General features: G+C 43.9%; 1 protein-coding gene across 1 annotated transcript; it reads right to left on the reverse strand.

Annotated features, from left to right (window-relative positions):
• Nucleotides 1-6,795: 6,795 nt before the first annotated feature.
• On the reverse strand, nucleotides 6,796-12,970 carry LOC135541486 (uncharacterized). Its single transcript, XM_064967831.1, has 2 exons — nucleotides 12,902-12,970; nucleotides 6,796-7,605 (listed from the first exon to the last, which is right to left on the reverse strand). Exons 1-2 carry the CDS (start codon nucleotides 12,968-12,970, stop codon nucleotides 6,796-6,798), a joined length of 879 nt encoding a protein of 292 aa, XP_064823903.1.
• Between the last annotated feature and the right edge of the window lie 1,794 nt (nucleotides 12,971-14,764).

Here is a 14,764-nt window from a genome sequence, read left to right on the forward strand (position 1 = left end):
CTGAACCATGATATTATGACACAATATACAATAAGTACTGCAAGGATTCATTGATGTCGGAAAAGGTTACAAATATATGCATTATTTTGGTGGTATTTGAGGTCGTCAATACCTTCTATGTCATGGAAGGCTGAGGTGTCCTTAATGATTTGTACGCTCAGTGTATATGGAACAATTTTCCTCTTATGTCATAATCAATTTCTTTCCTGTCTTTCACATTTGGCTGATCTTTCCAGAGACATAAGAAGAAGAAGAATACATATTGTGCTTTTCATTACAAGAAGAATCTCAAAGTTGCTTTAAAAACAAAACAAGCAAAAAACAATTAAACAAAACAAATGTAGGAGGATCGGGTCATTGTTGGGTGATGGTCTTCTACCGATTAAGAAAATAGGCAGTACATTATTGACATTTTAAGAAAAGGTGGCATTATTTGTTGCAGACGGTGAAGCCAAAGGTATTTTTTTGTCTAGTTTTGCGATGCATGAACCAATACAAGTTTAAATCTGTAGGTTATAAATATATCTTTATATTGTATCACAGGGGCATCATGTGCTTAGTCTCTCACTCTCATGGTCAGCACTCTACCCCTCTCTGTACCTTTCTCACCCCACCTTCTCACCCCAAGTCCTAGAGCTGACCTGTGGTTACGGGGTGACTCAGTTGCAGGTCAAATCAATGATATTCACTCCTTACTACCATGTAATTACTCCCCATTGATCGCAGAGTAAAGGCCACTGTTCAGGAATCGGACTCCTCTGCCCCCCATCCACCACCACCCAGCCTATACTAAAAGACAGCTTTAATGATAGCAATATTTCTCCCTCTCTTGAGCACACCGTAATTGCATGTGACCACCATGAAACCACTGAACCATTCATTGTTAGAATATATGCATGACTGTGTTGGTTTATATGCTGTTCATGTATTATTTTTACTGTGGTGTGTAACATAAAACTCTCACCTCTTTCCCAACAAGAGCAGATCTTCAGATCAGCACGTCGTTTTTAGGCAATTTGAGCCAGCAGAAAATATAAAAGTGTATTGCGAGAGTGTCAAAGTGCAGACAGAAGAAAATGAATGTCTTTCTTTATGATTGAGGAGCTGACGTGTAGTTTGTCAAAGGGTGTGCGTGGCGTGCTGTAATAAAGAGGCAGATTGGTGTTGTCTCTGGTGATTTATACTGGGCTTCTGTGTGTACCGGAGGAGAGAGAAGTTAATTAAAACACAGACACTCGTCTCCTCATTTCAGCATGGACAGGCCGTGCAAATCACAACCCCAGCATTTACGGTCTTTATTATTATTTTTATGACAAAGCCCAGTACTGCTTGGTTTAAAAACAAAAATGTTGTTGAGGGCCTGCGACTCCTGCTTCGGCCGTTTTCTCACCACCAGCCTATAAGAGACGGATGAAAACACACTTATTGCTGTCCTACTCTTTTTGATACCACAAATTCCCTTCGCTTGTGTGTAGTAATTAAAATGCTGTTTTTGAAATAGGTGCCAGCATCCTTCTTGATAAACAGCTAATGACCTGGCTCAGTCTCAGTAAGGGGAATTAATAACATGGAAAAACTGCCCTGTTGATCCATTTGGTACATCGAGTCTACAGTGCAACCTTCAGGAGACAGTATTCATCAACAGAATCTGCCACAACTAAAGGATTAAAGATCATCATTCAGACAAAAAAATCTATTCTATCACACAAAGTTAAACTCCTGTGGGGAAAGATATGATTTCTCATCACCGGAGGTGTTTCGAGGTCGGACTGTGGGTCACAAAGGCTATTCCTCAAACTTTAGTCTTAATTACTGTGGCCTGTCCTGCTGACTGCATATTCTAGAGCAGTTTGTCACAGGAGGCAGCCCCATTCCCAACAACAAGGAGGAGCAATATCCATTTTTCTTTGGGGGAGCCGTGAGAATACATCTCCCAGGGAGAGTCCAGGAGAGAGCACGCAGCGGCATCCAGGACACACGGCACAAGTGTGTCCTGCTATATCCCAGGCTTGGCGTGGTGCTGCTGCCTGCACTGTGCATCAGTCTGGTGATAGAGATGGCAGCTCATTTACAGAGAGGCTCTCAATTACTTACTCTCAGTACGGGAGCACCACCAGGCAGCGCTGTCTGGCTTCATTAGGGCTGTACATCACCAGGCAATAAGATTGATGGAAATGAACTAGCATGATTTAGAGAGAAGGCATGCAGCCTCTCATGTTGGCAGAATGGACACAGCCTGTCTTGCTGTCATGTTACTCGTCAAAAAACCTGACCTTGAGCGAGTTAAGGTTTTTCTCAGTAAATGTGATTATATGTGAGTACAACAATGCAGGTTGTAAGGGAAAGAGAAAGCAGGATACCTAGTCAGTTGTACACCTGAATGCATTCAACTGAAATGTATCTTCCACATTTATTCTATCCCCTCTGAATCAGAGAGGTGTATGTGGGGGGGGGGCTGCCTTAAATCGACATCCACGTCATCGGTGCCCGGGGAACAGTGGGTTAACTGCCTTAGCCTCTGTTGTATATCTTGTGGCAGGGACTTCAAATTATTTTGGAAGATAGTTGAACACGACCCAGAACTGTCAGGCATTTCAGGATTTCGGGCACTTTTTTTTACCATGAGAATGTCTTTCACCTACCTATGTAAATAGAGAACCCGTTTTTGTTCCTGAGATCTGACATGCCCTGAAATAGAAGACTCCTGAGGGCGTTAGTTCTACTTCTAATTAATTCTGTGGAACTCCAGATGACCTGCTGCTTGTCCATGCAACGACAACGTACCTTGTATGTTTTTATATTTATTTAGCCAGGATAGTCCACATAGTAACAATTGCCACTGTTTTCTAGGGAGTATCAAAATGGCACTGTCTGACCTGAGTGCAGTGTGTCCTCTTATACTCAAAGCACAAAGTATCTCACTCAAAATCCACTTAAGAGTCCCTTTGAGCGCCCTGTGTTTGTGATGAGCTCTCCAGAACTGGATGACAGAGGCTTGTGAGAGAGCAAGGGTCATAGAGGAGCTCAACCACCTACCCATTATCATCAGGCATTCAGCATGTCTCAGGAAAACACCCAGATCACTTGGCCAACAGGAACAGATATAGAGCCAGCTGTAACGGTACTGTACCCGACCTTCTGAACCAGGATCCACTTCACCTGATACCTAATGGCTACCGTTTTACGGGTTCCTAACCAACTGTGCTATTTTGTTAGTTTTTTCATTGTGTTTGTAACTAATTTTGTACATAATGTTGCTGCTACTGTCTCTTATGACAGATAAATAGCTTCTGGACATCAGAACAGCAATTATTCACCTCGAACTGGACAAAGATTTTTCTTTAACGAGTCCGACTCGAAGGATATACTGGATAGACCAGGACCAAATCCCCGTCATTCGCGTGAAGAAAAGATGGAGAAAAAGGGGGCGGAGGTGGGGGGCCTTGTGAGAATTCGTAGGCGAGTGAGTAAACCTCCACTACCATCCATACTATTGGCCAATGTGGAATCATTGGAAAACAAACTGGATGATCTTTGATTAAGACTATCCTACCAACGGGACATTAAAAACTGTAATATCTTATGTTTCACCGAGACGTGGCTGAACAACGACAAGGATATATATAGCTGGCTGGGTTTTCCGTGCATCGGCAGGACAGAACAGCTACATCTGGTAAGATGAGGGGCGGGTGTGTGAAAGCTTCCGCTTTCAAGGAGCGGGACACTAATCCGGACCCTTATAAGAAATCCCACTTCGCCCTCAGACAAACCATCAAACAGGCAAAGTGTCAATACAGGACTAAGATTGAATCCTACTACACCGGTTCTGATGCTTGTCAGATGTGGCAGGGCTTGCAAACTATTATGGCCTACAAAGGGAAACCAAGCCGCGAGCTGCCCAGTGACTCGAGATTACCAGACGAGCTAAATTCCTTTTATGCTCGGTTCGAGGCAAGCAACAATGAAGCATGCATGAGAGCACCAGCTGTTCCGAACGACTGTGTGATAACGCTCTCCGTAGACAATGTGAGCAAGACCTTTAAACAGGTCAACATTCACAAAGCCGCTGGGCCAGACAGATTACCAGGACGTGGACTCAAAGCATGCTAGGACCAACAGGCAAGTGTCTTCACTGACATTTTCAACCTCTCCCTGACTGAGTCTGTAATACCTACATTTCAAGCAGACCACCATCGTCCCTTTGCCCAAGAAAGCAAAGGTAACCTGCCTAAATGATTACTGCCCTGTAGCACTCATGTCGGTAGCCATGAAATGCTTTGAAAGGCTGGTCATGGCTCACATCAACACCATCATCCCGGGAAACCCTAGACCCACTCCAATTCGCATACCACCCCAACAGATCCACAGATGATGCAATCTCAATCTCACTTCACCTGGATAAAAGGAACACCTATGTGAGAATGCTGTTCATTGACTACAACTCAGCATTCAACACCATAGTGCCCACAAAGCTCAACACTAAGCTAAGGATCCTGGGACTAAACACCTCCCTCTGCAACTGGATCCTGGACTTCCTGACGGGCCGCCCCCAGATGGTAAGAGTAGGCAACAACACATCTGCGACTGACACTCAACACTGGGGCCCCTCAGGAGTGTGTGGTTAGTACCATTCTGTACTCCTTGTTCACCCACGACTGTGTGGCCAAACACTACTCCAACACCATCATTAAGTTTGTTGACGACAACAGTGGTAGGCCTGATCACCAACAACAATGAGCAGCCTATAGGGAGGAGGTCAGAGACCTGGCAGTGTGGTGCCAGGACAACAACCTTTCCCTCAATGTGAGCAAGACAAAGGAGCTGATTGTGGACTACAGGAAAAGACGGGCCGAACAGGACCCCATTAACATTGACGGGGTTGAAGTGGAGCCGGTCAAGAGTTTCAAGTTCCTTGGTGTCGACATCACCAACAAACTAGCATGCTCCAAACACACCAAGACAGTCGTGAAGAGGGCACGACAACACCTTTTCCCCATCAGGAGTCTGAAAAGATTTGGCACGGGTCCCCAGATCCTCAAAAAGTTCTACAGCTGCACCATCGAGAGCATCCTGACCGGTTGCATCACTGCCTGGTATGGCAACTGCTCGGCATCTGACCATAAGGCGCTACAGAGAGTAATGCGTATGGGCCAGTACATCACTGGGGCTAAGCTTCCTGCCATCCAAGACCTACATAATAGACAGTGTCAGAGGAAGGGCCGTACTACCGCACGGCAAGCGGTACCGGAGCGCCAAGTTGTTATGAATTTTATGAATAATGACTAAATGATGTAAACATTTAAGGTAGAACTATAACTAACAGAATTCTACTCTGTCTCTGTATAATGATATATAATGTGTGTCCATAAGAAAGAGGGACTGTTAGCAGGCAAGGAACTCTGTCAGACAACTTGTGACCACTGTGAAACTGATAACAGGGTAGGAAGTCTCCCCACCTAGGGAGGGGAGAAACCTTGGGCTTGCAGTAGATTGTGTAACATGTTGCAGGATGTGATAAGCAATGTATGAAGACTTGTAAACTATATTGTCATTGTCTTAGAGGAGGAGGGACAGTTATGATGAAATGAGAGGTATATAAACCAATGTACATGTAATGATTGGCAGAGCTCTCGTAAATAAACGTTGATGACTATTGTAGACGGGCCTCTGTCTGTTTCATTTCAACAAGAATCTTACAAATTCTTGGTAGCAGACCAAGTAGTTTAATTGATGTTCAGTTTATGAACATTGAGAACATAATTCTCTTAACACAAGTCTATGACCAAAATGCTCCTTAACAGCTTACAGCAGATAGTAAGTTATGCCTTCTGTCTACATGGGTTAGACCTGGCTACCATATAATGAATGGCAACAAAGAGAAAAGCTACATCCCAACTATTCAAAGTCATCGCAGGCAACAAAATTCTGGATGGACATAAGAATTAAAGTACTATGCTATCTATCTATGAGAAAGTTATGGCAGTGATTTGGCACTGAGAATATCATCCACAGAGCATTAAAATGGTAAATAACGTTTTAAAGAGATGACTCAAGGCACTGATATTACACAAGCATAGCAACAACAAAAATACAATTAGAGTAAAAACCCACTAATCATTCCAAGTATCACCCGGTCGGCTTAAGTGCTTCCCCAAATGGCCCCCCAGAGGACCATTACTCTGTTAAAGTACATAACTAAAGACTGTCACCTTGAACTGCAGTGGCACTACAGCTGGTGCCAACTGCCAGACACCTCTTCAGAGCAGCAGTTTTCTCCAGTTTTCTGCTTGCTGTTTGGGGTTTTAGGCTGGGTTTCTGTACAGCACTTTGAGATATCAGCGGATGTAAGAAGGGCCTTATAAATACATTTGATTTGAACATTTCAGGGGTGAAGGAGAGCTGTTGGTGAGCTAGCTAGCTTATAGCTTTGGTAAGCTAGCCTTTATTTGTCCATTGCAAGTAAAAACAGATCAGTAATTTGTATGGTGAGTCCATCAGTTGACTACATAAAGATGATCAACCATATGAACAACTAGAGAGCAAAAACGTATGTACATATTATTGTTATCCAACCTAATACAATGTCAGAGTATAAACACTGGTTAAAAACATGCATAATGCATTTTTCATGATGCCACCACCAGTGTAATGGATAAATGGACTGTGCTCTGCAGCTCTAATTGGATAAGGGTTATCTAAGGATCAGCATTGTTTAATGGGCTCTCCATGCTGCTCCTGATCCTCTATCAATAACCAAGTAAACTGCTGCCTAATCAGATTCCAACCAAAGTCCATTTACTCTCTTGCCGGGCAGTGGCGACTGGGCAGTGGCGACTGGGCAGTGGCGACTGGGAAGTGGCGACTGGGCAGTGGCGACTGGGCAGTGGCGACTGGGCAGTGGCGACTGGGCAGTGGCGACTGGGCAGTGGCGACTGGGAAGTGGCGACTGGGAAGTGGCGACTGGGCAGTGGCGACTGGGAAGTGGCGACTGGGCAGTGGCGACTGGGAAGTGGCGACTGGGAAGTGGCGACTGGGCAGTGGCGACTGGGCAGTGGCGACTGGGCAGTGGCGACTGGGAAGTGGCGACTGGGAAGTGGCGACTGGGCAGTGGCGACTGGGCAGTGGCGACTGGGCAGTGGCGACTGGGAAGTGGCGACTGGGAAGTGGCGACTGGGCAGTGGCGACTGGGCAGTGGCGACTGGGAAGTGGCGACTGGGCAGTGGCGACTGGGAAGTGGCGACTGGGCAGTGGCGACTGGGCAGTGGCGACTGGGCAGTGGCGACTGGGCAGTGGCGACTGGGCAGTGGCGACTGGGAAGTGGCGACTGGGCAGTGGCGACTGGGCAGTGGCGACTGGGAAGTGGCGACTGGGCAGTGGCGACTGGGCAGTGGCGACTGGGCAGAGGCGACTGGGCAGTGGCGACTGGGCAGTGGCGACTGGGCAGTGGCGACTGGGAAGTGGCGACTGGGCAGTGGCGACTGGGCAGTGGCGACTGGGAAGTGGCGACTGGGCAGTGGCGACTGGGCAGTGGCGACTGGGCAGTGGCGACTGGGAAGTGGCGACTGGGCAGTGGCGACTGGGCCCGGCTATAGGGATGGGCTGCTGCTGGATAGGAGTGCAGAGAGAGCAGTGTGGACAGTGTTGCCAATCTACCAGTTATATGCCTGACAATAGGGGAATAGCCTGACAATAGGGGAAGGAGGCCCACCCTAAATCAATTAGCTTAGAGCACAAATATAATCTAAATCATAGCCTGCATGCCCCAGCTAGGCCCCAGGCAGTAGACCTGCAAATGAAAAGAGCAGGCAGGCACAGAGGAGAGTGCTTACTCAGGCCTGGCCAGAGAGTTATGACTGTAGAGCTGACATTTAAGCACATCGCCACTTTTCCACCAACTCACAGGAAACTCACAGCAGCAGAGAGCAAGACAGCAGCCAACCCTGAGATCAAACTTCATGTAAACCTTTCCCTCTGTCAATCAAGGTATTGTTAAAGTCTGCTGCAGCACAGCTTAATAGGTATAGTAAGATGCAATGAAAAGGTAGGAGATTGCAATAGAAGTCCCCCACTTACTGTATTTTGCAAAGCTAAGCCTTACTTTTCATTATACACCAGATCACCAGTGTTTCATCCCTTCTGAAAAAAAGATTGTAGTCCAAAATACTGCAGTTACTGCACTTTTACTGCAGTTTCAAAACTGTAAGGGACGTGTTCTTCGGGGAAGAGCCATCCCCTGTGTTGCAACCCAAATTAATGTATCATTAGGCCTGCACAAAGAGTCATGCTACAATTTCATGCTAACTTTTGTTTTGGATTTACATTTCCAAGTGAACAGCCTTGCTGACAAATGTTCGATATAAAGCCACTGACTTGAACCGAAAAATGTTTAAAAAGAAAGCTGTGTGAGTATTTGTTAGTGTTATTGCATTGGTGTGAGAGTGAGAGAGTGTCTAAGTGTGTCGGGATGGTGTTGAGGGCCTTGCAACAGGGATTGGCAGGAACATATGGTGAATATGCTGGGAAACGATATGTGGCAGATAGTATTTTCCACATATAATTCAGATCTCAGTGGAGGATGTGAGGAGGAGAGGCCAATCATGTGGGTCTTGTGAGTCCTGGGGGCATCACTCCACCATCTGGAGCCCAGAGAGCTGTGTGACACATCCAATTTACCTCTACTGCTTAGCAGTACGACACCGCTCCACCTCTCCACCCAGCACACAGACAGGGCAAAGGACTATGGAACACGGACGCTGTCAAAAACGATAAGACAGACTTGTCAGCTTGGCTCCTGTCATAATTCTCCTGTGACACTCTGAAGGATCAGGTTACAGTGGGTCCGATCTACAGCGTGCTCTCTCTCATAGAGGGGGAGAGCGGGAAGTCAACTGTTTTATGGTCGGTCATAAAATACGCTGCCCCTATGCTCTGTAGTGTGCGAGATTGGAATGTAAACTGTGGAACACAGGACAGCAAATACACATATTTGTATCTCTTAAAGTGTACATCCCAGCTGTCACGTTTACATCTAAATATTGTGAAACGTATGGGATTAAACTACTCCCTTGTTTAAGGGGATCCTATGTTATGCTTGAAACGAGATGCTAGAGTTGAGCAGCCATTTTGTTTTTTTCTGTGTCATATTGAAATTCCACCGTTTTGGGCGACGGAAGTCAGCTTCTCTTTACTTCGGTTTGTTTTCAGCTTTCTGCGATCAGTGACCCCTAGTGGTGAAGAATCAAGAGTTATACCATTTTTACAAATAATAATTTGTTTTATGTGACATGACCATATGCTCACGTCTATTGAAACGGGGTACACTGTATGTTATCCAACCAATTTAAACTGATTGGATATCGGTCTCATTCAATATAACTAAGAAGTTAAAATTGTCTAACAAACATTTTCAGGTGGATCGTTTAGATAATATCCAAAGTGATTGGTTTCTACAAATGAGACAATTTAAACTTTTCCATTTTAACCTAGATCAACAAGGCTGTCAGGTTAATCAAAGTTTAATTCCCAAATAGCTTATACAGTTTTGATTTATCATTGACATTGATTTATCAGTAAAATTTGCTTTTGCCAAGCTCATTCAGTACAAACCCACAGTACTGACGGAAGTCAAATCAAATCAAATCAAATTTATTTATATAGCCCTTCGTACATCAGCTGATATCTCAAAGTGCTGTACAGAAACCCAGCCTAAAACCCCAAACAGCAAGCAATGCAGGTGTAGAAGCACGGTGGTTAGGAAAAACTCCCTAGAAAGGCCAAAACCAAGGAAGGAACCAAGAGAGGAACCAGGCTATGTGGGGTGGCCAGTCCTCTTCTGGCTGTGCCGGGTAGAGATTATAACAGAACATGGCCAAGATGTTCAAATGTTCATAAATGACCAGCATGGTCGAATAATAATAAGGCAGAACAGTTGAAACTGGAGCAGCATCACGGCCAGGTGGACTGGGGACAGCAAGGAGTCCCCAGTGGGTAGATGAACAAGGTGTTTATCTTTCATTTGAGCTATTGGACTTGTTAATGTGTGGAGGTTAAATATTTCTAAGAATATTTTTGCATTCTGTGCGCCACTTTTTGAGTTGAGGGGGTGGGTGCCCTTGGGGAACGTGTAGCGTGAACACGTTAACCTCTTGAAACTCTGGGGGCGCAATTTCATTTTTGGATTAAAAACGTTCCCGTTTTAAACAAGATATTTTGTCACAAAAAGATGCTCGACTATGCATATAATTGATAGCTTTGGAAAGAAAACACTCTGAATTTTCCAGAACTGCAAAGATATTGTCTGTGGGTGCCCTAGAACGGGAGCTACAGGCAAAACCAAGATGAAACGGCAACCAGGAAATCAGCAGGATTTTTGAGGCTCCGTTTTCCATTGTCTCCTTATATGGCTGTGAATGCGAGAGGAATGAGCCTGCCCTTTCTGTCGTTTCCCCAAGGTGTCTGCAGCATTGTGACGTATTTGTAGGCATATCATTGGAAGATTGACCATAAGAGACTACATTTTCCAGGTGTCCGCCCGGTGTCCTCCGTCGAAATTGGTGCGTCATTTTCAGCTGCAAGTATTTTTCCATGCGATTCTGAGGGGAAAGCAGGCTTCCACGAACTGCATATCAATGAAGAGATATGTGAAAAAACACCTTGAGGATTGATTCTAAACAACGTTTGCCATGTTTCGGTCGATATTATGGAGTTAATTCGGAAAAGGTTTGACGTTTTGGTGACTGAATTTTCGGTTCGTTTCGGTAGCCAAATGTGAGGTACAAAACGGAGCGATTTCTCCTACACAAAGATTCTTTCAGGAAAAACTGAACATTTGCTATGTAACTGAGAGTCTCCTCATTGAAAACATCCGAAGCTCTTCAAAGGTAAATTATTTTATTTATTTGGTTATCTGGTTTTTGTGAAAATGTTGCGTGCTAAATGCTACTCAAAATGCTAAGCTAGCTTGCAATACTCTTACACAAATAATTGATTTGCTATGGTTCAAAAGCATATTTTGAAAATCTGAGATGACAGTGTTGTTAAGAAAAGGCTAAGCTTGAGAGCAGGCGCATTATTTTCATTTTATTTGCGATTTTCAGAAATTGTTAACGTTGCGTTATGCTACTGAGCCTGAGGCTTTATTCACGATCCCGGATCCGGGATGGGGAGTATCAAGAGTTAACATATGTCTTGAGATCGACATCAATTCTTACTGACCTCTAGGCATCGACCTGGAAATGATCTGATTACGTCAGACTCATTCTGAGCAGGTTGCAACCTACCAGGATACTTGGTTCTTTCCCTGGCATGTGCGCTTATGTAAGCATAAACACACACGTACAACAAAACATTTAATGAAGATTTATGCTAGGATCACTTAAGGTTCCGAACAAAATATCAGCCTTAAGTAAAGTAGAAAATCTACTCTGAAGCCTTTGACTCTACAGTACTCACCAGTTTCTCCACAGAGGTCCATAGATCATCCCTGTAGACTGCCCGAAGCTGGTGCCTTACAGCTGTAGACTTATCATGTAGTTATCAACTTAGGATAGTGACCTAAGCAACACACCTCAAATTAGGAACGCCCTAGATATGACTTTAGACAATGCCATGATAGGGTAATTTTGCCCGGAACTTGTACGTATATAGAATACGGCCCAAAGAGATGATTTAGGTGTGATAACAATTTTTTGTATATCTTTTGTTTATGCTTTCATTCCTTTTTGTTTCAGTTCCTTTGACACTTAGGAAGTGCATTGTTAACATCTGCCTAAATTACTGCCCAGATATTCCAGTCTGGTCGACCAGACGACAGGTACGGACAGCGATCACCAACCGGACATCCACTGCCCATTCTTGTGGTGGACTGCTCCGCTTTCAGAAAGCCTGCCAAGGTCAACCACCAGAGGGGGACTGCAACGATGACCCACAACCAGGACATCACATGGTAGTTCTTTTTATGTTGGTTTTCAACTTGCAGAATCCTTCCAGGTCGAATCCTTCCAGGTCGAATCCACCAGAGATGGACTGTCATAACTCTCCTGTTACAATCTGAAGGATCAGGTGACAGTGGGTCTGCTCTATAGCGTGCTCTCTCTCAGGGGGAGAGTGGGAAGTCGGTCATAAAATATGCTGCCCCTGTGTTCTGTAGTGTTCGAGAATGGAGTGTAAACTGTGGAACACAGAGAGACCCTTGGACATCAAAAGTTTGAATAATTGAACAATATTTATATTTTTGAGGATGTGGGAATGGTCTGTGGACACTTAAGGGACAGTCATGTTAAGTGTGTTTCATTTGGTGATCTCATGAAGGACAGGAAACACACATATCTGTATTTCCCAGCTGCCAGGTTTACATCAAGTATTGTGAAACGTATGTGATTAAACATGAAACTATTTGTGAAAAGATGTAATGTGATGTTAACCTTCTAAATGAGAATATGGATTTTCCTATAAAGTTTGACTATTCAGTGGCCACAACCCAGACATCACATTAGGCATCATAGAACCGCCCTTTTTTCCACAGAGTAGATAACCACTTCCTACAAAATTTACAGTCAGAGAATGCCGGGACGGGGTCCCCACGTTGGAATGGTTACAATTCTATAAATCATTATACCATAAAATATGGAGCTGACCATACAGCTGTAGTTTTGGCTACATGGCTGTAAATGTTTAAACTCTGAGACTATCGATCACTACAGAATAAGAGCAAATCCTAGATGTATAATTACTAGTCGGCAGCTAGAAATTACGCGAGTCGAGTACGAGAATATCGACAACCGCGGAAGCATCTATTCTATGCAACGACTATCTGTAGGTCTGACGTATCCATTACAACAGACACTATCCAGATCCACAGAGAAAGCTACAACCATGAAGGACATTGTGACTTCTGGGGAACCAGAGACTTTCTGATGAACTGACCCTCCAGCAGACGGACAGGCGAGTCCAACAGAGAAGACAACGACATACGGGCGTAAATATATACATTGCAATTATTCTCGAATGAGCGGCCGTGCAAAGGATTAGCATTTCAGTGAATATAATTGTCACCTGTGTGTCGTGAATCCTTTTAGTCTTTCCTGCTCTTTCTCAGTCCCCACCCCTTTCCTTTTGTCGGGTTCGTCCGCCAGGGACTCTTTTTTGTATCATGTAGTAGCCCAAATATCTACTGTTTGTTTGTTTGTTATGTATTTTTGTGATTATTTAGGTGGTTAGTAAATAAATAATTAAGTCAATTTGCATATCGCTGATTCACATTTAGGCTAGGGTTCGTGCAGATAACCAAGGGTTTTGCAACGTTCAGTAATGAGAACTGATGAGGTAATAATAATTCATTAATAACCGACTATTTTGATAAGATATGAAAGTATCTGAAGAGTCGATTCGGGAAATAGAGACTCTGTAAACTAGTTTAATCATGTAATAATAATTACACAAATAATTGATTTGATAAAATAACAGTCTTCACATTTAATGATAGCCACTGACACGACAATCCTCAAAGTGGAACAGAGTAGATTTAGTGACCTCAGGTCGTCAGTCTCTCACTGGAGAACATTCATCAGTGTTACTGATGATTCATGGTTATGGTCTCTCACTGTTCTCTCATTGCATAGAATCCATACAGCATGTGCTCAGATATGTATTGCTTACTGTATGGTTCTTTTGTACTCTTGTACTTTGCTTCCTTTTGCATCTTTTGGAATGATTGAATGCCTCAGTCAATGTGGTTCATCCTAAGACCCGACCCAAATTTATGGGGCGGCAGGGTAGCCTAGTGGTTAGAGCGTTGGACTAGTAACCGGAAGGTGACAAGGTACAAATCTGTCGTTCTGCCCCTGAACAGGCAGTTAACCCACTGTTCCTAGGCCGTCATTGAAAATAAGAATTTGTTCTTTAACTGACTTGCCAAGTTAAATAAAGGTTAAAAAAAATATGTACTTTGCTTCTTTTGTTATGATTGAATGCCTCAGTCAATGTGGTTCATCCTAAGACTCAATTATGTACTTTTCATCTTTTGATATGATTGAATGCCTTAGTCAATGTGGTTCATCCTAAGACCCAAGTTATTCATTGTTACCTTACAGTACCTTCTCATTGCGGCATTTTTGTTAATGGAAACTTTTGTCTTTAGTTGGGTAAACACAACATGGATAAAAACATAGTCAAGCCATCAGGTATTTCATAACATTATTATTTTGAGTAATATCTTGCCAAATGGCTCCATTGCTTCCAAACGGACCCTTGTTATTTACATTAGACTACCACATAGACTTGGATGTCCTCCACATCAGCAAACCAGCAGGTAATTCACCTCTTGATTGGCAGGAGGACCTTGCAGGTTAGGAGATGACAGGCATCCAACACATCATGACCCAAGCCAAGGAGACGGCCCATCTCTCTGGTCAAGAGCCAACACTGGGCTGTTTGTATTCCATGTCACAGACAGATCAATAAGCACAGGATAAAATATTAGAACTTTCAAGGAATCGTGGGAGGGACAGAGAACATTAACAACAGATTTTATGGAGGGAATGTCTCCAACCTATAATGAATCGAGGCTGGCAGAATTAGTATTCATTGAGGCAAATGTCTCCATATTGGAAGAATAAATGGACGCTAATGCTATAAAAAAGAAGAACTGCATCAGCCGTGAGCTGAATTAAATGGGGAAGTGAATCAAAGCAATAAATTTAGGTACAAGGGCATGTACCATATGCAATTAAATATAGAGAGAATGACTTCCACCTGCACTTGAGAG

The sequence above is a fragment of the Oncorhynchus masou genome, chromosome 1 (genome assembly GCF_036934945.1).
Source record: "Oncorhynchus masou masou isolate Uvic2021 chromosome 1, UVic_Omas_1.1, whole genome shotgun sequence".
In the NCBI taxonomy this organism is placed as follows: Eukaryota; Metazoa; Chordata; class Actinopteri; order Salmoniformes; family Salmonidae; genus Oncorhynchus; species Oncorhynchus masou.